A 24,741-nucleotide genomic window follows, 5' to 3' on the forward strand; every position below is an offset into this window, starting at 1 on the left:
GAAGCTACTTTTGTCATTTTCAAAACAATGAATTCAAAACAGTTTCGTGTGTTAATTTATCATTGCTTCTTGATGAAAAAATAGTGTACAAGCTCAGCAATGGCTTCAAAAGTATTATTCGTACTCTGCTCTATCGATAAGAACCATTTGTTATTCCAGAAAACATAAAAAAGTGCACAGATCGGTTATATCTAATCGTAAATAGAAATCGTGTAAGATAGCTGAGACCGTAAAGATATCAGATGGAAGTGTGTTTACAATTATGTATAAACATTTGACCACGATCGAAAACAACAAAGTTTTGATGATTCAGAGCAGTGTTTGGTCATGTTTGCAAGTAATAAATCAGATTTTTTGCGTCGATATGTGAACATGGATGAAACATGAATCCATCACTTCATTGCGGAATCAAAACTGCCACGATGATTTCCGAAGTGTTAAACGGCACAACAATCATCTGATGACTTCAGTATTTTAGGTTTCCCATAATATAATCTTCCTGGACTATTTTGAGACAGCAATAACAATCATTAACGAATACTGCATAACGTTGTTATGTAAAAATCGTTTGAATGCAAAAATCAAGGAAAAACAACCTCATATGTTGAAGTAAAAGCTATTCCACCAAAAATATTCAACGACTCACAAGTTGATGGCAACGATAATTGTTGAACGAATTACACTTCGAATTGCTTTCTCATCCACCGTATCGTCCTGAGCCGGCTCCTAGTGACTATTCGCTGATTAAAACAATAAAAATGCTGGGTGGTAATGAATTCAACTCAAATGAAGAAACAATGGCTGAATTTGAAACCTATTTTGAGGCAAAAGAGAAATCCTTCTACTAGCACGGTATCGAGAAGTTAGAGAAGCGTTGGAATGATTGTATTGCTCTTGAAGGAAGTTACATTGATGAATAAAATCGATTTTTGGACAAAAAATACAAGGATCAGGGGTTGTTCGAGCCATTGATGTGGAAGAAGGCAACCATAATTTCTAATGATTTCCATTTTCAATTTAAACAGCTTAATCAATTGTCACACTTTTGAATCCGCAATTGCACGGGAGTCTGCTTATATTGATGTTTGTTACGAATCAATATTGAACACGCGAACCCAGAATATGAACTCTGTATGTCTTGATATGTGTTTGTTTTGTAGCCGAAGAAATTACATCAATAGCCCAAATGAATGCAATTATATCCTTGTAGGGTTAGGGCTCCCTATTTCATCTCATTTGTAAGGACGTTACCTTAAAAACCTGATTCAGCCATCAAAATCACTACGATTTTTTCATATTTCTGCTTAATTCACCTTGCTCCTTATTGGGAATTGATTTACATTCCTTGGAAATTAAAATAATAATTAAAAAATCAGCTAAAAACACTTCTGATATGTTCACTACTGTGCTCTTAATTTCATCTCAAAGGTTTTATATTCATCCTATCGTTGGTCCTTTATTCATCCCATACATTAGCAATGGCGACAGCAATCAAAACCAAAATATTGCACTATTACACTCTCAGGTTCAAAATGTCAGCATTTTCGTTAAAAAGGGACTAATGACACAACACACGATATTTTAAAATACAGTTAGGAATCATTTCGACGTTTAAAATTGTTTAGATCGTTTTCATTACCTTATGTTTCAAATTTAGAATTTTACTTTGCAGTTAATTTGGAGAACTTAAAAAAAACAATAAAAAAGAATTCTTACTATTTAGGCATTAGCCCTTCTTAAAACAAAATGAAGAATCAGAGATGCCATTCATACATACATATTTATCTGTATTGCATAGATTTTTGCGTTCGCGTTCGTTAAATCAGATTACTGATTTTCTAAATTTAATACAGATTTGTAGAGGTTCATAAAAAGTGAGAAGTAAAACGTTAGACTTTTCTCTCTGAGTATCTATTAGTATTTGATTGCAGTACTTCTTTAAAAGTTTATTAATCAACGGAGAAATCACATGTTAAAATGTCAATCTTGTGTGCAAATGTTTGATGATGAACACTGATACACATTTATATTAAAATTTAAAACCAATTTGAATTTGATTTGAATTTGAATTTGAATTTGATTCATTTATTAGTGAAAACAGATAGAGCAGAGACATATTTTCTATGAAAATATCTGGCATCCCTGTGAACAGCCGATGAAACACACACATTTAACAGTGTTATGGTGACGTATAGCGGAAAGAAACCAGTGCTACTAGATTTGCCACAATGGTTATTTGATTAGTATTTAACACGCTCTATTTGGTAATATTAGAATCCGAAACAGTTTTATTTATGTATAAATATCAATTATATAAATAAACTAATGTCACGGATACCAGAAAATACTTGTTGATGATAATAATTTAAAGAAGAAATAATATTTTTTTTTATTTAACATTATGAGAAAACCTGGCAACCTTGCGATACGAAATGAGATGAAAACAAAGCGCAATCAAGTGAATTAGGTGCAAATTTTCATATCATATTTTTCATTGCTTTTATTGGTTTTCAGGTAATTCGCTCTCTGTATTAGTTAGTAAGTTAGTATATAAGTTCCTTTTCCCCATTACACAATACAAGTCGGTTTAGAATTTTCCCTACACAAAATTCTCAGAATTGCGGAAGCAAATGATGTCCTCATGGTAATAACCAAATCATGTATATAATAGGGCTGAAAATTCACCACTTGTGGCTGAACACCCAATTTAAATCTTAATAATTTAATTGCAACTCATATTCCAATAAATAGTTATTTAAAAAATAAAAATGGAAAGTGACCATTACTAACTATAAAGTCAACCAACATTGAATAGTTGTGTAATTATGTGAAATAGTGATCATGTTTTGAGACGAATCGATTAGTAAATATACAGAAACATGATGAATTGTAAGACTTCAGACGAAAGTGGTTCCTAAATCAAAAGTGAGTTTATTTTAAATGAAAAAAGCGATCGTTGAAGGTTTTTTAACTATTTTTTTCAATTGGAAAGTGTGCAAAATCTAGATTAAATGTTCTAAAATGTTCCACTGTTTTGTTCAGGTACGTCTATAGATATGATTAATGTTCAAAGTTATGAGGTGAAGGAATGAGATGGAAATTGGAGCTGAGATGAAATAGGGAGCCCTTACCCTACACACTTGGGCTACGGATTTCGATATTTAAGTTTCTCTTCGTCAAGCTTGTGTTCAAGTTGGTATGCACGCAGTTATTTTTATAGCGTAAAGTTTCTCTACCATTAGTATCATTCTGCGATTTTGATTGAAGCGATGAACTTTTCTCATTATCAATCGAATCATCTTATATAAATTAGAAATTAATCTTAAGGGCTGAGGACAGTACCGTAAAGTGGTAGGTTTTTTGCTATTTTCACGTTTCAAATTAAATTTTCTTGGAAACGGTGCAGAATATAGAAAAACCCACCTAACAATATCTTCGAAATTTAGTTGAGAATATTCTGTGAAATTTTCAAAATGATTCATTGAGTTTATCGGTCGTGTTGTACTTTTTTCTGACTGAAGAACTGCTGAAAATTGGAACGCTCGGAAATGCATACCTCTACTTGTTCATCGAATATCTCGGGTTTTGAAGGCTTGTATCATAAATCTACCGTGACAAAGTCTAGATAATTTAGTTTAGATGCGATTAGTACATAAAAACATATATGTCATCGCGATAAAAATAAAGTCCTGTATTTTTCTGTGAAACAAAGTCAGTTTCAATGCATCCGCCATTTTTTTCGTTTTGGTTTCCTGATAGCATTCTGACAAAGGAGAGAGAAATAAAATTGGCTGGACAAGGCTACCAAACACATAGACATTCAATCTTTGTGAAAGTTGAATATTTTTCATTGTTAATTGAAATCCATGTAATGTCCAACGCATACGATAGATTAATGTGATGAAACCTCTTATCAAAATAATAAAATGTATGCTGGCAACCCGGTACAGTTTGCTCATATACGAAAGAGAGTACAAGAGAAATACGATGGAATTGAGCGAGCCACGTGGTCGATTTAAAACTCAACACGCGACCCTCTGTCCTCAGACCTTAAGCACTCAAAATTTACCTGAGGTAGTTGCAAATTTCTCAGAGAAAACGACAAAACATGTAATTTCATCCAAACTCGCAAAAAAAAATTGTGAAACTATTACTGAGTTTGGTGAAAGAAATAACATTTCAAAGTTTACAGAATATGTCAAAAAATGTTCAGTAGTTTTAACATAGGATATGGCGGAATTTAGTAGTTCTTTAACAGATGAGTACATTTTACGTATTGTTCAGTAAACATAATATTTTACAGATCGTGACCGCAAAGATAATTACCGAATACCAAAAGGTGATGGGTGTTGTGTATAGGATTGATATTCAGATGAGTAGAATATCATACTTTGTACAGAACATTTGAAGGCTGATTGTGAAGACTGAAGGTTTGGTGCGATTAACATGAAATAATACATTGAATTCAAACTGGTATATTAGTAAGATACAAGAATGTAATTTGAATATAAGAAAGTGAAACACACGCACTTGGGGACACACGCACTTGGGACACACGCATTTCAGTCTCAATCAAGCTGAGACAAACTGTTTAAACATGTGTTCCCAAAGCGTAATAGTGGCCTTAACAACAAGTACTATGTTTTAATGATCACCTGGGTAAACATTTTCTTGAATGATTTGATGATTTTGCTTGTGTTAAGAAACAAGTATGGCATATGTGTAATACGTATACAAAGTTGAATTTTTGGTCTACTTATGTCGTTTTCGTTTTTAAATTGCACTACACTGGTGTAGCGAAAGCTGCACTGAAACCGTTCGTTTTTACCAATTGCACTACACCAGTGCTACACTTTTTCTGCACTGATACCACTGGTGTAGCACTCATCAAAAGTTTGGTGTAGCTCTGTGCAATGGAATCGTTTATTGTAGTCAATGGTTACTGTTTATGTTTTCGTCATTTTTGTTCGTTTATTCATACCTCAGTGTAGCACTGCACCGGTGTAGTGCAAATTAAAAACGAAAACGCCATTAGATAGGCAAACGATGGCAATACAGCAATTGTGATAGAAAAGTTCGTAGTTGACATTCACAAAAAATTCAAATGTGTGACTTTTTCGTATTTTCCCAAATTTTCATATTCTCTGTTTAAACTGTTTAAAGACAATATATGAAATAGATATGAAATTTCAGTGGTATTTAATTGCACCACCTGGAACACTGCATGTAAACACGATGCTATTCCTTGGGGAGCAAATTTTTGCGTCAAACTAACATGATAAGTGAAAGTGAAGTAAAAATGTTTCAGCGGTTTCCCATGTTTTAGGTATTTGTCTAAATTTGTGAAAATCAATCCAGCCATCTAAAAAAATCGTAAAGAATTCGTTCCTGGATCATCTGGTAACGAATATTGATATCAGATGTGTGTGTGGTTGGACATCAGAACTTCAATCAATTTGATAAGTATTGTTTTAGATTTCGTTCCTTTTTGTATCTCGACTTTTTATAACAGAAGGTATTATAGTCCTATATAAAAGTCGTTAATTTTATCCGGATCCGACCTCCGGTTCCGGCATCACAAGGTGACGAGAGTTCAAACAAAACAAATTGTTTTAAATTTGGGTTTTGCTGTTTTATGCCCTAATGAACTTTCGTTGGATATTCCTCGGATTGGTTTGTATTTTTGTTTGTACAATCGATATAGCATTCCTCTACCTTTTTCAATCTTTTTTTGTATTTGGCAATGATGACTGTTATCCACAATCTGTGAATGCTACGTTAAAGACGTAAGTTTTTTTTGCTATTTTCCCGTTTGAATTCAAATTTTCCTGGAAACGGTGATGAATATCCAAAAACCCACCTGACAATTTCTTCGAAATTTAGTTGAAAATAATCTACGAAATTTTCACAAAGATTGATTAAGGTTACCGCTCGTGTTGTATTTTTTCAGACTTTTCTGGTAGTGTTCTTGAAAAGAAGGAGGAATACATTCTTACTCAGGGATGGAGATACAAAATATATTCGCGTGCGGAAAATTTCATTTTCAATCGTATCATATCAGACGAAAATGATAATATGGCCACAGACTGTCAGCATATCGATACAAACTCATTTAACTTTTGCTGCCATTTTCAAGTGAAGCTGAAGTGAAGTTCATCGTCAGTTGAATAATCGTACCTTGCTCAGTTTCAAGTGCCAAGTAGTCTAGCTGCTTTGAATGCTGCCCGTTCGGTACGTCAGCGACCGTTGTGTGTGTCAGAGTGTGAAGTTTACTGCTGTAGAGAGATCGTCAGTGTGTTTCATATTCGGTTTCAATTGAATTGAATGAAGTTTTACTGCACTGTTCGCGACCCACTGTCCTTAGGTCTTAACGTTAATGATGTTTTACCTTTTCTATAAATATTAAAAATAGGTATAGAATTCGCTCAAACTTTAGAAAAATTTTCCGACGCCCGGAGAGCCGAGTGTCATATACCAATCGATTCAGCTCGACGAACTTAGCAAATGTCCGTGTGTGTATGTGTGTGGGTCTGTATGTGTGTTGTCAACTAAGAGGTCGAGATCTCAGAGATGGCTGGACCGAATTTGATCAAACTAGTCGCAAATGAAAGGTTTACTTTTTGAGTTATACGAAGTTTTATGTCAAAAATTTTAACATAAGTTTTTTGACAGTATCTGTCACACTTGGCCTTGGAAAGAGAATATGTTTCCAGACTTAGATTTCGCACGGTAATGCCTATCCAACAAGCCATAGATTGTTAAAATCCGTCCATTTTTAACGGAGATATCCACGTTTTTGTGTAAGCGACTTTTTCCCCTATTCCAGCAGTAGGAGTTTTGTGTTTGTGTTTTCATAATTATATTGATTTGAACTACTTACAGCAATAAATGTTGGAAGAACATAACACCCATATACCATTCGAATCAGTTCGTCGAGATCAGCAAATGCGTGTGTGGAAAAAAATCTCACTCAAATTTCTCGGAGATCACTCATCCATTTTATACAAACTCAATTTCACATGAAAAGTCGTATGCTCCCAAACAAGGTTCCTGAATTTCAATTTGATCCGACTTCTGGTTAGTGAACTACAGGATGATATGTGAAACGAAATTGTGTAAATCATTTTTCTCGTAGATGGCTGAACCGATATAAGATTCAAATGAAATCTAAGAGTCATCTAAGATTCAAATGAAAAGTTTTAAGATCCTATAAAACATCTTGCTTTTCAGTCAGATCCAACTTAAGGTTTAGGGGATACATGGTGATTTTTATAAAAATGTCCATGCCACATAAAAAATTAATCAGGTTTATCGGGTCTGCGGATTTGAATAGTCGACACCCAAATAAACTAATTTCAGTTTTAGCGGTATTGAATTTTCGATCCGGAATGCACTTAAAAATTTACAATTTCCCAAAGATGTCTACACTGATTCTCAAACATTTTGAATCGAATGTGAACTATGTAGCTCCTCAGGTGAATTTAACTGACTTCGGTTAAACCGACTTTCGAATTCCGGTTCCAGTATCGAATCGCTTCCTTAAAAGAAGGCCAAATCGAATTTAAAAAAAATCGAATTAATTTATGGTCCCATACAAAATTATTTAATTTTATCCGATTCTGACTTCCGATTCTGGAATTACAGGGTGATGAGATTTTAAAATTCAAACCGATATAGAAGATGACAATCCTGAAAAGCTTCGAAGTTGGACTCAAAACTATTGCAATTTATTCGTCATATTCACTTTTTGGCCATAAGAATTGTTTTGGGTTGTGCTGGTTCCTGAATACGGGCTTTGGAAGTACCTTAAATAACCGTAAACTCTAAAGTGTAACCTACTTCGACATATCATGGAGTGTTCAATCGATGATCAAACTTTTAGATTAAAATTCGATCCGATTTGCAGTTTCGACATTACAGAGTAATGAGTAATTAAATTCTCAAATTGCCGCTTAAAACGACGGTCATTACAATAATGTCATGAGAACCAAAAAACACCCAAGAATATTCATGCAAAAAACACATGCGGATTGATAAAAAAGGTATCATCTCACTGCTAGGTAGATTAGGCAGGTTTTTTTTATTGAAATTACAATGTTTAAATTAATTTGATTCAAGCTTTTTCTCAACTCTTGCAGGATCGCCACCTTTCCTCCATAAATGCGTAGGCGTTAGTATTTAAACCGGATAAGCGTGGCCAGCATAATTTGAATTGGAATTCCGGAAGTTATAGTACCTTATGATAAAAAAAGAACCGGAATTTTCATTTTAAAATTCCCGCGCTTGTCCAATCGGTAAACTTTTATTCTCTCAACGTTGGCAACACTTTTATACACATTCTGTCAAATTTTGACGCATATCGTACGATTAGTTTTTGTTTGGCTTCTATACAAAGAAGTTGAAAAATTTTCGTATGGCGATTTTTATAATGGATGAAAATTTAGAACAACGTGCGTGCATCAAATTTTGTGTTGCAAATGGATTTAAGTGTTCCGAAACGTTGAAAATGTTAGAAAAGGCCTTTGGTGAATCGTGTCTAGGAAAAACACAGGCATACGAGTGGTATAAACGCTTCAAAGGTGGTCGTACAAGCTTGGATCATGATGAGATCCCTGGCCGCCCAACAACATTTGTTACCGAAGAAAACATTGAATCGGCGAAGCAAATAGTTTTGCAAAATCGTTCTGTACCGACTAGAGAGATTGCTGTGTTGTTGGGCATCTCTTATGGATCAGCCGAACACATTTTAACTGATGTTTTAGGTTTGAAACGCGTCGCTTCCCGGCTGGTGCCAAAAAAAGCGTACACCACGATAATGCGCCGGCTCACACAGCGTTGGTTGTGTCGCAGTTTTTGGCCAAAAACTCAACCAATATCATCAACCAAGATTCAAATGAAATCTAAGAGTCATCTAAGATTCAAATGAAAAGTTTTAAGATCCTATAAAACATCTTGCTTTTCAGTCAGATCCAACTTAAGGTTTAGGGGATACATGGTGATTTTTATAAAAATGTCCATGCCACATAAAAAAAAAATAAAAACATAAAAGAAGGCCAAATCGAATTTAAAAAAAATCGAATTAATTTATGGTCCCATACAAAATTATTTAATTTTATCCGATTCTGACTTCCGATTCTGGAATTACAGGGTGATGAGATTTTAAAATTCAAACCGATATAGAAGATGACAATCCTGAAAAGCTTCGAAGTTGGACTCAAAACTATTGCAATTTATTCGTCATATTCACTTTTTGGCCATAAGAATTGTTTTGGGTTGTGCTGGTTCCTGAATACGGGCTTTGGAAGTACCTTAAATAACCGTAAACTCTAAAGTGTAACCTACTTCGACATATCATGGAGTGTTCAATCGATGATCAAACTTTTAGATTAAAATTCGATCCGATTTGCAGTTTCGACATTACAGAGTAATGAGTAATTAAATTCTCAAATTGCCGCTTAAAACGACGGTCATTACAATAATATCATGAGAACCAAAAAACACCCAAGAATATTCATGCAAAAAACACATGCGGATTGATAAAAAAGGTATCATCTCACTGCTAGGTAGATTAGGCAGGTTTTTTTTATTGAAATTACAATGTTTAAATTAATTTGATTCAAGCTTTTTCTCAACTCTTGCAGGATCGCCACCTTTCCTCCATAAATGCGTAGGTGTTAGTATTTAAACCGGATAAGCGTGGCCAGCATAATTTGAATTGGAATTCCGGAAGTTATAGTACCTTATGATAAAAAAAGAACCGGAATTTTCATTTTAAAATTCCCGCGCTTGTCCAATCGGTAAACTTTTATTCTCTCAACGTTGGCAACACTTTTATACACATTCTGTCAAATTTTGACGCATATCGTACGATTAGTTTTTGTTTGGCTTCTATACAAAGAAGTTGAAAAATTTTCGTATGGCGATTTTTATAATGGATGAAAATTTAGAACAACGTGCGTGCATCAAATTTTGTGTTGCAAATGGATTTAAGTGTTCCGAAACGTTGAAAATGTTAGAAAAGGCCTTTGGTGAATCGTGTCTAGGAAAAACACAGGCATACGAGTGGTATAAACGCTTCAAAGGTGGTCGTACAAGCTTGGATCATGATGAGATCCCTGGCCGCCCAACAACATTTGTTACCGAAGAAAACATTGAATCGGCGAAGCAAATAGTTTTGCAAAATCGTTCTGTACCGATTAGAGAGATTGCTGTGTTGTTGGGCATCTCTTATGGATCAGCCGAACACATTTTAACTGATGTTTTAGGTTTGAAACGCGTCGCTTCCCGGCTGGTGCCAAAAAAAGCGTACACCACGATAATGCGCCGGCTCACACAGCGTTGGTTGTGTCGCTGTTTTTGGCCAAAAACTCAACCAATATCATCAACCAAGCACCGTACTATCCAGATATGGCCCCGTGTGACTTTTTCCTCTTCCCCAGACTCAAATTGCCATTGCGGGGAACGCGTTTTGAGACCACAGAGACCATAAAAGAGAATTCGCTTCGTGAATTAAAGGCCATACCTTCGGCGGCCTATAAAACTTGTATGGAAAATTGGATCAAGCGTTGGCATGCATGTATTGTCGCAGGAGGAGAGTACTTTGTAGGCGATAATAAAGAAATTTATTAAAAATTGAAATCAATCACTGTGAAAATCGACTTTTTAACCGAGGCCCGGAGGGCCGAATATCATATACCATTCGACTCAGCTCGACGAACTGAGCAAATGTCTGTGTGTGTATGTGTCCGTGTGTGTGTGTGTGTGTGTGTGTGTGTGTGTGTGTGTGTGTGTGTGTGTGTGTGTGTGTGTGTGTGTGTGTGTGTGTGTGTGTGTGTGTGTGTGTGTGTGTGTGTGTGTGTATGTGTGTGTGTATGTAACAAAAATATGCACTCACTTTTCTCAGAGATGGCTAAACCGGTTTTCACAAACAAAGATTCAAATGAAAGGTCTCATAGTCCCATAGCCTACTGTTGAATTTCATTCCGATCCGACTTTCGGTTCCGGGGATATAGGATAATATGTACCAAAAAAATGAAAAAATATGCACTCACTTTTTTCAGAGATGGCTGAACCGATTTTCACAAACTAAGATTTAAATGAAAGGTGTTATGGTCCCATAGCATGCTATTGAATTTCATTTAAATGTGACTTCGGGTTCCGGAGTTATATGTTGATATGTGAAAATTTGAGAAAAAGTTTGCACTCAATTATCTCTGGAACAACTCAACCGATTTTTGCAAACTAAGATTCAAATGAAAGGTATTATAATATCCTAAAAAATTGTGGAACATTTTATCAAGATCCGACTTCCGGTTTTGGAACTAAAGCGTGATAAGTGAAAAATTACCAATTTTATTAGTATTTTTCCACGAACGATGGTTAAAAACAGGTACAAATCCCATAAAACTGTCCGATAAATTCTTCTAGTTTGCAGAGCTTGTTAGTTTGTGGGCATGCAAACTTAATTCGGCACTACTGGTCCCCTTTTTTCCTGTTCCGAGAGCACCGAAAGTGGAGAAGAAAAACTCCTAAAACTAAATTCACTTCGATTTCTCTGCGATGCTTGTACCGATTTTCACAAATCTTAATTTGAATTAAAGTTCATACTGTCTTTAAACCTGCTGTGAAATTTCATCTGGATCCGACTTCCGGTTCCGCAGTTGCAGGGCGATGAGTGTCAAAGTTTTCAAATCGCTATATAGAGTGACAATACAACAACAACACCGAAAGAAGAAGAAAACACAAAACGAAGAAGGTGTGCGTTGTTCTATTTCGTACACGTTATGCAGTGATGTCAATAATAATAATAATAATAATAATAATAATAATAATAATAATAATAATAATAATAATAATAATAATAATAATAATAATAATAATAATAATAATAATAGTAATAATAATAATAATAATAATAATAATAATAATAATAATAATAATACGAATAATAATAACTAAAATAAAAATTAAACTAATAATAATTAATCGAAATAGAGCATGAGATAGTAAGTATAGGTTTAACTACGTTCAAAACTGTTCCAATTTGTAGGTCATAATTGTTGGTAGTAAACGAACCAACTTCGGCTATTCCGTTTATCTGAATCCGATTTCGGAAGAATTGGAAATAGTGATCAAAAACTGCAAAAAGGATCACACTTACTTTTCTTGGAGATGGTCAAATCGATTTTCACAAACTTATAGGTTCAAAAGAAAAGTCTTACAGTTTCATACAGAATTCCTTAATTTGTTGTGGATACTACTTTCGGTTCCGGAACTACAGGGTAAACAGGTTTTATAGAGTTTGTGAGATTAGGTCCGAACAAATTTTCCTATTTCTATTCAATAAACAGTTGTTTTTGCGAATTTCACGATTATATTTATGATGTAATGAGTAATATGAGAAAGGCATCATTACACCACTAGGTGGATTAAAATAGGTTTTTTAATAAAATTCCGGTTCTTTTTCGATCATAAGGTAATTACCACTTTTTTATTTTTTTCCCATTAAATTATTTCTCAATTCAATATACATATTAGCCATGCTTTATCTATTTCATACTTAAAATCGTTTTCAAAGTTATTGTCATGTCAAGTGCCACAATGGTAGGAAATTCCACGTTGCATCAATCTAGACCAAACTGTTTGAATAAACGCTCTCTGTTTTTCTACATAGACACCTGAACAAACATCGCCTAGAACGGTTCGGTATTTTTCCTTGCTACATTAGACGAATAAGGCAGTTATGTTAACCAGTGTGGAATATTTATCTTTGGTAGATAGAATATTGCCGTCAGGTGTTTCTATGTTTTGATAGTGACATCTGTGGTTTATTGGGTTAGCAAAAACTTGCTTCCAGCTTTTTGGAGAAAAAAAATCAGATTACCACATTTTGTGATAGTAATTTTACACCAGTCGTTTTGCCGTTGTGACGAAATTGAATTTCTGTCAAATGTAACATAAAAACAACCAGTAATGCAGAGAAATAAACAGTCAGTTTCGAACCTGGTTTTTATATCACGTTTGTTCAAATTTCAGATAGTGCTAAGTGCAAACCCCGTTGCTAAGTGCCAAACCAACACAGTTTCGTGAAAAGTGTGTGTTTAATGAAACTACCCTGGGTCAGTTTCAGTTTTCTCAAGCAAAAACGACATTAGTATGAGTAATATTAGTTAGTTTTAAAAGGTATGTGTTCAAACTTAGTATATGATTTTCAATATGCTCATATAATTCAGTTAATGTATAAAATTTTTCATTATTTCAGACGGTGCAGACCGTGTTCCTTAACACGATGACATTGGGTAATGCTTTGGTAATGTGAAGAATACCTCGACACACTGCACATTCATATTTTCGGACGCTAACTGCGGGCTTCTCCTGATGACCAATGTATTGCACTATCTTCAAGTTGAACTCAGCTGTTTTTCAAAGAACGGCGAATCTGACATTGACAGCAAATGGAGAAAATCATCGATGAATGTTTCGACTTTGGTTTCAAATCGTGTTTAGAAATTATCGTATATTCTCTGATCAATTTATGATTAGTCGATGAATTGTTAGTTTATCTTCAAAAGGCACGCAAATGTTTCCACTTTTACTTCTATATCCACTGAATAAATCAACATAAAAAGAGTTTCGCCCTTTTTCGATTTGTTTACTTTTATGCTTCCTGTGTGAATTATAAAGATACGCCCTTGCGCATTTTTCATGAAATTGGTTGGTTTTCGCTACTAAGACAAATCTGTGAGTAGTTTTATTGTTTCTTTTACTATTTCCAGTAATAAAAGGTTAAGTTACCATCTAAAATAAACAAAATATATAGTTTCGCCCTTCCTTACTAGCAATTGAAGTATCGCCCTGTTTGTTGGCATGGAACACGGAGGGCGAAACTTGCGTAAACAAATGGAATGACAGTTTCGCCTTTCATAGTTCATTGTATTACTAAGATTGAGATTTTTGTAGAATACGAATTTTCAGACAAAATTGTAGGATTTTGAAGCATTTATTGGTAGGAGAGAGAACCTCGATTTGTTTACTTTTGTAAGATACGTCCTTCTTTGAAAAACAGCTGAACTGTAGTTATTCGAAATTCAAGATTCAAATACGAACGGCTAAAATGAACTTGAGTTAAGTTGGACATATTTCATAAACATTTGATTATAATTAGTCACAAACAAACAAAAAGAAGAATTGAACATTTATTGATGAAAAATAAAAATCTCCGAGGTCTTTGGAGCTGTTCGGACTAATGATGTGGAATATAAACGATAGAAAAACTATACTAAACTGTAAATATACAAAATTTCTCATTTACCTCTACTATGGATCTTCGATGCTGTTGTCATAATGTATCAGTAATTTTTATTTAATAATTACAAGAGACAGCCCTATCGGGTTGTTCGAACTGTTGACGTTGGACTAAACACTATTACCAAAATCACTTCTTCTCTCGAATACTGTCTTCCATGTGAAGCGAACGGCGCACAAAACTTATCCACAAACGGTTCAGGTGCTACCTTCTTAATGGCATTAACGAACCGGAAAGCAAAGCATTGGTATTGCATTGCATATTGTGGAATTTGACAAACTTTGCTGCCGATTCATAGCGTACAGAACTATTGCATGGCTGGTGCTACGATCCTACTGATAGTAAAAATCCTTTCAGGACTCGAACATACGACAACTGGCTTGTAAGACCAGCGTCCTATGCATTGAACCACCAACCCGGGACAAACCGCACAAATTTCAAATTGATTAGTGAAGGGGTCCTTTTTAAACGCAAAACACACTCGTTGATTAGCGGAATTCCTATGAAAACTGTTATCTCTCGAGCAAGACCATAGATGCATGAAATAACTACGCAGAAGGTCCACTTGCTGGTGTGCACAGTATCCTTTTCAACGACATTATCGAGATGAACTGAGTGCAAATCGGTTCGATACTGATTCATGCGAACACACACACACACTGAAGAGCGGAATTCGAATGAAAACGTGAACTTATGGATACGAAACAGTCGTCTCTGTTAGAGAATACCATAATAATGGCTTGAAAAATAGGGGAATTTCGACATTTCAATTCAAACCCCTAAATAGAAAACAAAGACATAGTCCTACGTCAAAGCACTGATGTGTTGAAATAAAATTTCTCACATATTAGTTTACATCAAAAGTGAAATATTAAAGCACTAAGGCGTGTATCGAAAATAAGCTATCCACAAATTTTTCTTTCAAATTATGATAAAAAACGATATTTTATTCAAACTAAAAATTGATCCTTTATTGTACGAGTTTAAACTTGAGCATAATGAAAACAAGATGAAATTTAAGTTATTCCTTCATGAATTTTGATCGAACGCTCTTCATCAAGTTCCGGACAAGTGTTGCATCGCATTTTTTGGACGCATGAGCCCAAATTTTTTTGAACTCCTGCATGTTCCCAGCTACCTTACCAGTCTTCTTGAAGACCCTCTTCACGATTGCCCAGTAACGTTCGATCGGTCGAAGCCGAGGGCAATTTGGTGGATTGATATTTTTCTCTACGAAATTCATACCCTTTTCCGCAAGCAAGGTTTTGGCATAGTGAGGCGACGCTAAATCCGACCAAAACAGTGGAGGTGTACTATGGCGGCAATCTCTTCTGGAGACACTCAGATCGAAAGATTTCTGCCTTTATAGTTCCGGTAGTGTAAAAAATGGTTAACTTCAAACCACAGAACATATTGCTTGTCATACCAGTACCTTTCGACCAAATTGCTCCACTTGAATCGACCTGCCCGCATTACATCCTCCTCAACGATGACAGTAAAGTATGGTGGACCAGGAAAGGTTTTTAAGTCCTCCTTTACATAAGTCTCATCGTCCATCAAATTGCACGCATCCGGACACTGCAAAAGATGTGATTACAATTTCGAAAGCTGACAGCCAAACGCACAGCATGCTGCGATCTGAGCATAAAAAACCATCACAAATGTATGTGGATAGCTTATTTTCGATACACTCCTTACACCATTTTTTGTAAATGAAAATCTGAAATATTGATCGTACGTTTACCACCGAGCCAATAATTTGGGCCTTTGTGTCCGTGTTATATTTGTATTACAAAATCGCAAAAAAGAAAGCAATTAGCTGTTCATAAACCACGTAGGGAAAAATGTGTCACTTTTTAGCATCCCGCAGTTCTGGTAGATTTTATCAAATATTTATTCCCCTCCTCCAAAAGTCTTTCACTTTTACAGAAAATTGAGGAAACATTTATATTAAGAAAATTGAGCGTAGAAAGATAACATACATATACACACAAACATACATACATATATACATACATACCTTATGATAAAAAAAGAACCGGAATTTTCATTTTAAAATTCCCGCGCTTGTCCAATCGGTAAACTTTTATTCTCTCAACGTTGGCAACACTTTTATACACATTCTGTCAAATTTTGACGCATATCGTACGATTAGTTTTTGTTTGGCGTCGTGATTGATCCCTAAGTCGTTATTTGCATTCCGATTTTGATTGAAACGCTCCCACGCCTCTATATTTTAAGCTAAGGAATCAGAATAAATCGGCTCAAGTGGCACGTTTCTCTAATTATCTAGAGATTTGTGCATTTTCAGAAAGAATAAATGGAACTCAAAAGTTTCGCGTGTACTTTTAAGCAGCAAGAAAGGGGATGTTTTAAGAAATTGTGAAACTTTTGGTTGCTTGGGTGAGCAGACCAAAAACAAAAAGAAACTAATTATTCAGCTTCCCTGAAAGAACACTGAACGATCTGCAGGTGCCAAAATGTACATTTAATAAAACCTCCTATCCCCGAAATGATTTAGAGATTTTATAAAATCGACATTATTTTGCGGTCCCGGAAGAATGCTAAACGATTCACAATACAACAGAACAGAACAGAAGTAAATTCGGCATCCCATAAGGGATGCCAAATAATCTGCCAAAGCCGTTTAAGATCAACACAGAAAAGATTCATTCACTGCAGGAAGTACGATGAACCCCTCTGACTATGGCTCCTTACCACATTGGGTGAGAAACGATGAAATAACCTTAAATTTTTGCTCTCCATACACTGATTCAACCATGTATGGAGGACCAAAAACCCGGTTACGCGGTTGCGTCAATGCGAAACAGTTATATATCAGATAATATGAAATATCGTAATCGCATTCACGTAAATTACATGAATAATATTCAGCACGTTGAATAGTAGCCCTGTGATAGTTGAGTTTACAATGTGCAGTCAGAGCTCTGACCGGAATAATTATAATGATGCTGGAAAAAAATTTCCAAAATTTTCCCGATTTATTCGATTATTCGAAACTTACCGTGACTCGCATTTCGGGTCTTCGATGTTAGATATTTATGGAAAACCGGTGGCACCATCTGCAGGATCGCTGCCGTCGAGTAGTTGGCACTATCCGAAGGTCCCGAATCGTTTGAGTCTGAGGGGAAAAACAAGTCGTTAAATTTCCTGACTAAAAATATCACGCTCATCGAGCAGCGTAGTTACCATCGCAATCAGTTCTTACCATAGTTTATCACGTGAAATTGCAGGAATGCAAACAGAATAAAAATAATGATGGCCGATCGGATGTAAAGCGTGTGGCGTCTACGTGACAGGGCACCTGTGTTTGGCAATGCTATCGGAATTCGTCGACCTACGGGGAGAAAGAAGAGATACGGATAAATGGTTTGGTGCTCTGTATAGCATTTATGATGAAAATAAATCATATAAAGATATTCGTTTGTCTAATGGACTTTTCAGAATGAAAAATTTTGCTCAACGAAGGAAATGATTGATAGCGGCTTTGTGTTCTATCCGAAGCTGGTGAAGGGAATCAATTTCCAACTGGGTTTGTGATTGCGGTTTCCGAGGAGATTTGTCTTACTTACAAAAAGATGACAATTCGGATTGTGCTATTGGGGAATGAAATGATTTCTGAAACGTGTCACCAGAGGCGTTTTTAATCTCGTGAAAACTGAACAGGACAAAAATTGCTTGAGAATTCGGTCTGTGTGTTTGTAAACAACATCTTATCTTGGATTTTATAATCGTCATTCGTTTTCACATAATGCTTATCGAAAAAAATGATTGTTTTTTTGATTGCATTGAATATGAAGATACAGCACTATATAAATTCGAAGTAAAAGGAACAGATGTGAACATCAACATGTAACTGGTTCTGGGAAGGAAATACAATCAACATTACTCGTATATATTATAAACGTCAAAATGACGCAAGAGTTTGTACATATTCGCTCGAAGAAGCTAAATAGGGAAACCAAGGGTAAAGTGGCCTCATTGTTAAGTACCGGCTAAACGGTTCAGATAGGATCGAGTAGATTTTTAAAGTTAAATTTCGAATAATTATGTGACTGATCGATAAGGCCACGGAAGAGCTGAATAATATACCGATATTCATCGGTCATGGTTCCACTCAACTAACACAAGGTTGCAATTTGCAGTTGTATCCTGAAAACAAAATCGTTCGTACCGTTTCCAAGAATGCCTGAAAAGCGAGTTTTATCATTCATATGCAACGTTGATTTTGTTCCCAAGCTAATAATTCCTTTGAATTGGCTGGAATTCCGACCAATCGAAAAATACTGGACAATTTCAAAGTAGCGATTTCGACGAAACTTTAACAGACTTCGCTACCGACTCTTAAGTGTACAGAACTCATTGCAAGGTCAGTGCTACGATTTTCAGGAATTAAAACATAATGGTTCAGATGGCACGTTCCCCACGTTTATCGGAGATTTGTACCTTACAAATTTTTAGTACAAATTCGGTTTATTGGAGCAGGGCTTTTTGTTCTTGGTAAATCCTAAAAGAAGCACTCTTCACCGAACTCTCTATGACACGAATAGTACCAGCCAGGAGCACATCAGTTTTTTTCACAATCTAATAATCAGTAACATTCTATTCTTTATTATACAAAACGTATGAATATGTATTTCATTTTGATTACAACCAAAAATATGAACGTCGAGCCAAATTATATAACAGAGAGGCCAAAATATCCGTTATCCTACAGAAACTAAATGGCACTTGCACGCTGAAAAAATACCCAGTAGTTTATAAGTAGCAACGCATTCAATATTTATCACAACTGCATAGTATTATGTTTTGCTGCAACGCTTTTCAGTTCAACAAATAAACGTAACACTAACGTTTCATGAAAGGCATAAAAATCCTACGTCACATAATTTGATTTTACTACACCTAATTTACAAAAAAAAAAAATGCAAATTGCCGCGAACAAGTGAAAACCACATGCAAAATTGCATAATAGAGTATAACGTGATGAAAATCGTTGTCTAAATGAAGTTTTCTTGTTCATTAATCGGGGTAAAACCGCATTCTTTTAAAATGTGAATGAATCCCAGTAAAGTATTATGAACGATTAAAAATATAGCGTCAGTGAAATCCATACCGCTTCAAACACATTATATTTATGAGTTTTAATTAGAGGAAGCTAACAGTTGCAATTTACAGCCTGGATTGCCGTTTTTTATCTTGCACAGCCACCAGATAAAATAGAGAGGCTAAATTTATGTCTGATTACTCAATAAAACGAAATGTGTCATTTATACAATTATCATTATAAATGAACGATGAAATTAAACCTCATTCGATAAGGATGTTCCTTGTTTGGAGAATTTTATTTTGTGAGTAATAACCGAAATTTGACTGATTGTTCGGTAATCGAAATACTTTAATCTGAACTTCGTAAAACATTTTCACTGATATTTCGATGAAGCGCGTGTTTTTATCGAAATAAGAAACAACAGTTTAAAACAAGTTTGCCGATATCATCCTCTGCCTTCGTTGTAATTCTGTCTGTCAGCATAAATCAAATAAACATAGATTTCCCAGTGTAATAGTAATGTAGTTGAGCAACCCGGGACACCAAAAGCACCGTCTGGTGGAGAATGGGTGCGTAAATGCTCCTAAAATGCATGCAAAAAGTTGCCTGCGCATTTAACACAACCACAGTAGCTAATGGAAAAAGTACACCCGTTTGTCACTAGAGGTGCTGTTAGTGTCACCGTACTGTGAGAAATCTATGTTTATTTGATTTATGCTGTCAGATTGCATTTCGAACAAGATTGACGTTTACACTGTCACGCTAGAGCAAAATAGTGAATAATGTACGACCGGAACGTCAGCGTCCGTCAAAATTAGTTTGATACTTTCTTTACCGGAACGTTCACACGTTCCGGCCGTCAAGACGTTCCGTGACGGTGATGTTATGTGTGAATGTCTCCATAAGAATGCATGTAATTAATGTACGATTCAAACGATCCGTCTCCTTCCGTCACAGTCAACCTCCGTCACCGTCACCGTCAACATTAATTACATGCATTATTATGGAGCCATTCACACGTAACGTCACCGTCACGGTAGGACGCAGCAAAATAAGGAGCATGCAAAATAAATAAAATGTGTGTATAAAATTGCCTGCGCATTTCACGACACCACAGCAGTTTCTCACTAGAAGCGCAGTTAGTGTCTCCTTACAGTGGGAAATCTAGATTCGACAAAATTCAATGGGTCTCTTCGTTTACTTTCTTTTAAGGAGAGATACAAGGTCTGGAGATTTGTCTGCAAATCTGCAGATTTCTTCTAAAGTGCTGAAGACTGTTTTGTTGCAGACTTCTTAAAATCAAGTTTATCGCCAACTTTGGTAATAATTTACAGACTTTTGAAATGACCAGTTTTCTGTGTCATACTTTAAAGAGAAATGAAAGCCCGCAGACATTTTTTTGGATTCAAAGCTTTTGGCAACCCTGCCTGAAGATATTAGAATTGGCATCTCTGCTTCTAAGAATGTATTCTTTATCTGTCTATTTACGGACGGCTAAGAACATTCACCTCGTCTTCAATTTTTCCAATAGCTTGGGGTTTTGTTTGAAAGTTATGTTAGTTAGAGATATGCGTCAAATAAAAATTCAATCTAGTAACTCGCGAAAGAAAAAGTAAACAACGAGAAACTGTCATTACTGTATAAAATCTGTATAAAATGTTCAAAACGACGTATGTAACAATGAGAGAGGTATTTTACTCGGATTGCGGCACTCTTAGCAATCCTTCTCTCCAATTATTTACCGATAAAAATAACTAAATAAGCTGATCTAAGTGTAGGGATTAGGAGAGTAAAGACGGTGTTTTGATAGGAAGAAACAGTTTTTGTCGGAGAACAAATGGTTTGTTAAATCCGGTGTGGAACTTAGGGAATCGCTAGCATTACTTACTTTTGTTTCTAATAACTTCTTATAACAACTCGTTAATAGAAATGTTTTCTGGGCTCTATAGCTATGTAGATTGCAAACAACACTATGAAAATCTCCTATTTGCTAAAATGAATTCTAGTTAATGGATTTCTTACGTTGACAAATGTATTTGAAGATAGTTGCAGCCCCCTTCAAGTTCATCAATGATCAGAAAGGAGTAACATATGGTTTAGAAGAATATGCACATGTACTAAAACAACACTAATAAGCTGCCGTCATAGTGATTGGTTGATGTATCATCATTCATTCTGTGACTGAATTAATAGTTAGGGTTAAGTAGTATAAAACGTCCAATACGAGTAAAATACCTTCCTATTTTAGGCATTCAGTACTTTTCTAAACATAAGTTCTATCTGTAAAACATAGTTCTTACGTAGGATATGGACAGAACATGTAAGTTTGGTAATTGATAAAAAAAAAATCGTCAAATAGTCGATTGCTATTTTGTAATATGTTTTCATCAGTTCAATCCATGCTTCAAGCAGGCGAAGAAACAACACCATGTCCCAGATATGCTATTTCTTTATTATTCCCTTGGAGTCTTCTCGAGCTTTCATATACACGCTAACGGATGTGAGCAGTGTTGGCATTCCGTCAGTTGTTGAGTCACATGAGACCGAGCGAAACTTTCTCTGCACGACTAACAGGTGACACCAGCAGACATTCCCAACCGAAGACCGCACAGATCCGGGCAGTCGCGTTCGTTATTTTTGTTTTATTCCGATTTTTTTATGGAACGTTATAATAAAAAAAAATCCGACAATAGGTAAAAGTATGTTGCTGTTGTTCCGGTACGATATGGAATATTTTTCAAAATCGCGGTCGAGTATAGTAACGTACAACGTATAGTAAATTTACAATTTATGCAGATTTTTGAAAAAAATTGTTGGAGCCTGTTATCTGTGCCTCTGTTTGGTTCTTTCGAATGCCGAGTTACTTAAGGGGTGGGTGGCATTTTCTAGCGCATTACTCTAATAAAAACGCTCTCATGTAAGCGGTTTCTCCAAGTGTGATAGATGGTTAATGCAATCTTATATAAAAAACTTTGATTGCAATAGCAAGAAAATGTATGAAATCAATTACTAACTATGACTATTGATGTCTTCGATAACATCATGCTCATCAAGCTGTAAATCAAATATGAGAATAAATTGTTTTTTATATGTACGCACACTTCGAAAAAATCTTGTGATTTTACATCTCATAAGATGCACATAAATGGAGCGCCGTATTTCACACGAATTTATATTCAAGAACATGGAAAATTGTGTGATTTAAAAATTACAGGGATTGAAATCAAATTGGGATAAAACACAAAAGATCAATAGAAACAGCGCGACTTGAACCGAGAAACATTAGATTACGAAGCATGCCATTTAATGGATTGAGCCACAGATGCTCATATCTGCTTGATAAATAATTGATACATATGCATAGTACACATTACACTCAGAGCTTATAAAATTCTGTTCGAATTTAATATTGTGTCATTGGACAAGTTGAGTAGTTATGAACTATATCGTTTGTAGAATTATGTCACCTATGAAGTTAATAGTTTCTTTCTGTGCGGTTTTCATTACCAAATAAAACTAGTTTTCCCTGTCATATTTTCAATAGTAATTTTTGAATATGAATCTGTTGAAAAATATTAAAATTGGACTGGTCAAAAATCTGGAGGTGTGGATAAAATGAAAAAGACGAACAATGTATACTAATTTGCGTATTCAAAACTGTGTTAAATATTTATCAAGGGCTGGGGTTCACTGGAAAATTGATGGTACTCATGACCCATCTCCGCAATGGACCATCCTAGCTTAGATGACGTGAGACATCTGGCGGCAAAACAACTGAATCAATAATAAATCCGCGTAAATCGTTGATGGCGGCATGGTTTTTTTTTCAACAAACAAAAAAATGAATTTACAGGTTGACTAATCCCACATACGATGAAATTCATAAAAACCAATTTTGTCAACTGACAGAAAATTCCATTTGTAATAACTTAATAACTGAGTTTTGCTGATTCCGACTGTAATTTTACCAGCCGAGCAGATGGATGCTTGTATGGCTTAGTTGGTAAACGGACGTACTTTGTGATTATCGGTTCCAGTTGCCTTTGTCGCTACTTAACGCAATATTAGATGTTCTTGAACGAAAAATTTGCGTGAACTGCGTCACTCCATTTATGTGCATCTAATGAGGTGTAAAATCACAAGGTTTTTTCGAAGTGTGTACTTTCCGTTTTGCCTGATTATTTTGCAAAAGTTATTAAGAGCAAATTCAGCAGCTGGAATTTTTATGTAAAAAATAGGTAATTGAAATGAAACTGAGACAAACGACTCCCCAGCAAGTCGTTTTAGTTTAGTTTTTTTTTAACACTTCTACCGACGACACGACCTGCCACTCGTCTATCGAAACTGTATCGCAAATTTAACTACCCCTCAGCAACTGGTAATGTCAATCGTTGGAAAAACTATTGAAACTGGCAACCCAAGATGATGATTTATTGATTTTGAAAAACCGTTACTATCACCTTGATTACTGCATATTGAAGACTTGAGAAATGTAAACAAATACTAAATGCCTCGAAGGGATTATTTGCAAGTTTCATCACCTGTTAGAGCCGTAGATCGATCAGTTTAATCAGGTAGAGGTTTTCTTGAGTGCTGGCTGGGGCTCGAACATTCGAAAAATGTCTTTTGAACCCAGCGCTATCAGGTTGCCGTATGTGCCCAACATTTATTGTATTGGATACTTTCAATGTATTGTTGGTATCAGGTTACGTTTTAACGACTTAGATTTATCCAGACTATCTGCTTAGTTAATAAATTTTTAAAAGGTGGTGAAGTTCTGTTCAATAATCAAAATTTAGTACACATAAATGATAAAGCGAAGTAAAATCGGTAGATCAATACTATTTTACGAAATGCAAAGAAAATTCGTTTACAGCGAATCAAAAGTACTTTAAGGTTTGGCCTTATTTTTTAATTCTTTATAATTTATAGAACTTCTTCAAATGGTTTGTTTATTTATTGTGGGACTCCTATATAACTAGTTCTTGGCAGCTTAAACAGTGTTGCTCAAGAACATTATTTTTATCATTATCAATGTCGCAATATTTCTGGTAACTGACGGTAAATCGCTCACGTTCACTTTTTATTCTGATTGTCCTTTGGAGTGCCTGGTCGTGTCGTCGGTTCTACTGTCAAATTTTCATTCAACTATTGATGGTAATTGACTGTATATGACTAGTAAAAAGGCGGGTGGGTAATGTCAGAGACATAACTGGATGTCGTGAATACGAATTTGACCATTGACATGTTCTTCAACACTTCCGAATATCAATTAGTTGATCAATTGTATGAATTTTGCAGGCATTCTCTTTTTTCAAATGTTTTGCATAAACAAAGAAGGCTTACTTGATTACTGTGAATTTCA

At 35.3% G+C, this 24,741-nt stretch overlaps 1 protein-coding gene across 5 annotated transcripts in view; it reads right to left on the reverse strand.

The window, feature by feature from the left end:
* The window catches only part of LOC131440292 (alpha-1,6-mannosyl-glycoprotein 2-beta-N-acetylglucosaminyltransferase), a 231,764-nt gene that overhangs the window by 73,887 nt on the left and 133,136 nt on the right, over positions 1-24,741 (reverse strand). For all 5 annotated transcript variants that reach the window (XM_058611426.1, XM_058611427.1, XM_058611425.1 and 2 more), the window contains 2 exons: positions 17,535-17,663; positions 17,331-17,447 (listed from right to left, as the gene is read on the reverse strand). In XM_058611426.1, the coding sequence (XP_058467409.1) occupies positions 17,331-17,447; positions 17,535-17,663 (246 nt within the window). The remainder of the gene's footprint in view (positions 1-17,330; positions 17,448-17,534; positions 17,664-24,741) is intronic.

The sequence above is a fragment of the Malaya genurostris genome, chromosome 1 (assembly GCF_030247185.1).
Source record: "Malaya genurostris strain Urasoe2022 chromosome 1, Malgen_1.1, whole genome shotgun sequence".
In the NCBI taxonomy this organism is placed as follows: Eukaryota; Metazoa; Arthropoda; class Insecta; order Diptera; family Culicidae; genus Malaya; species Malaya genurostris.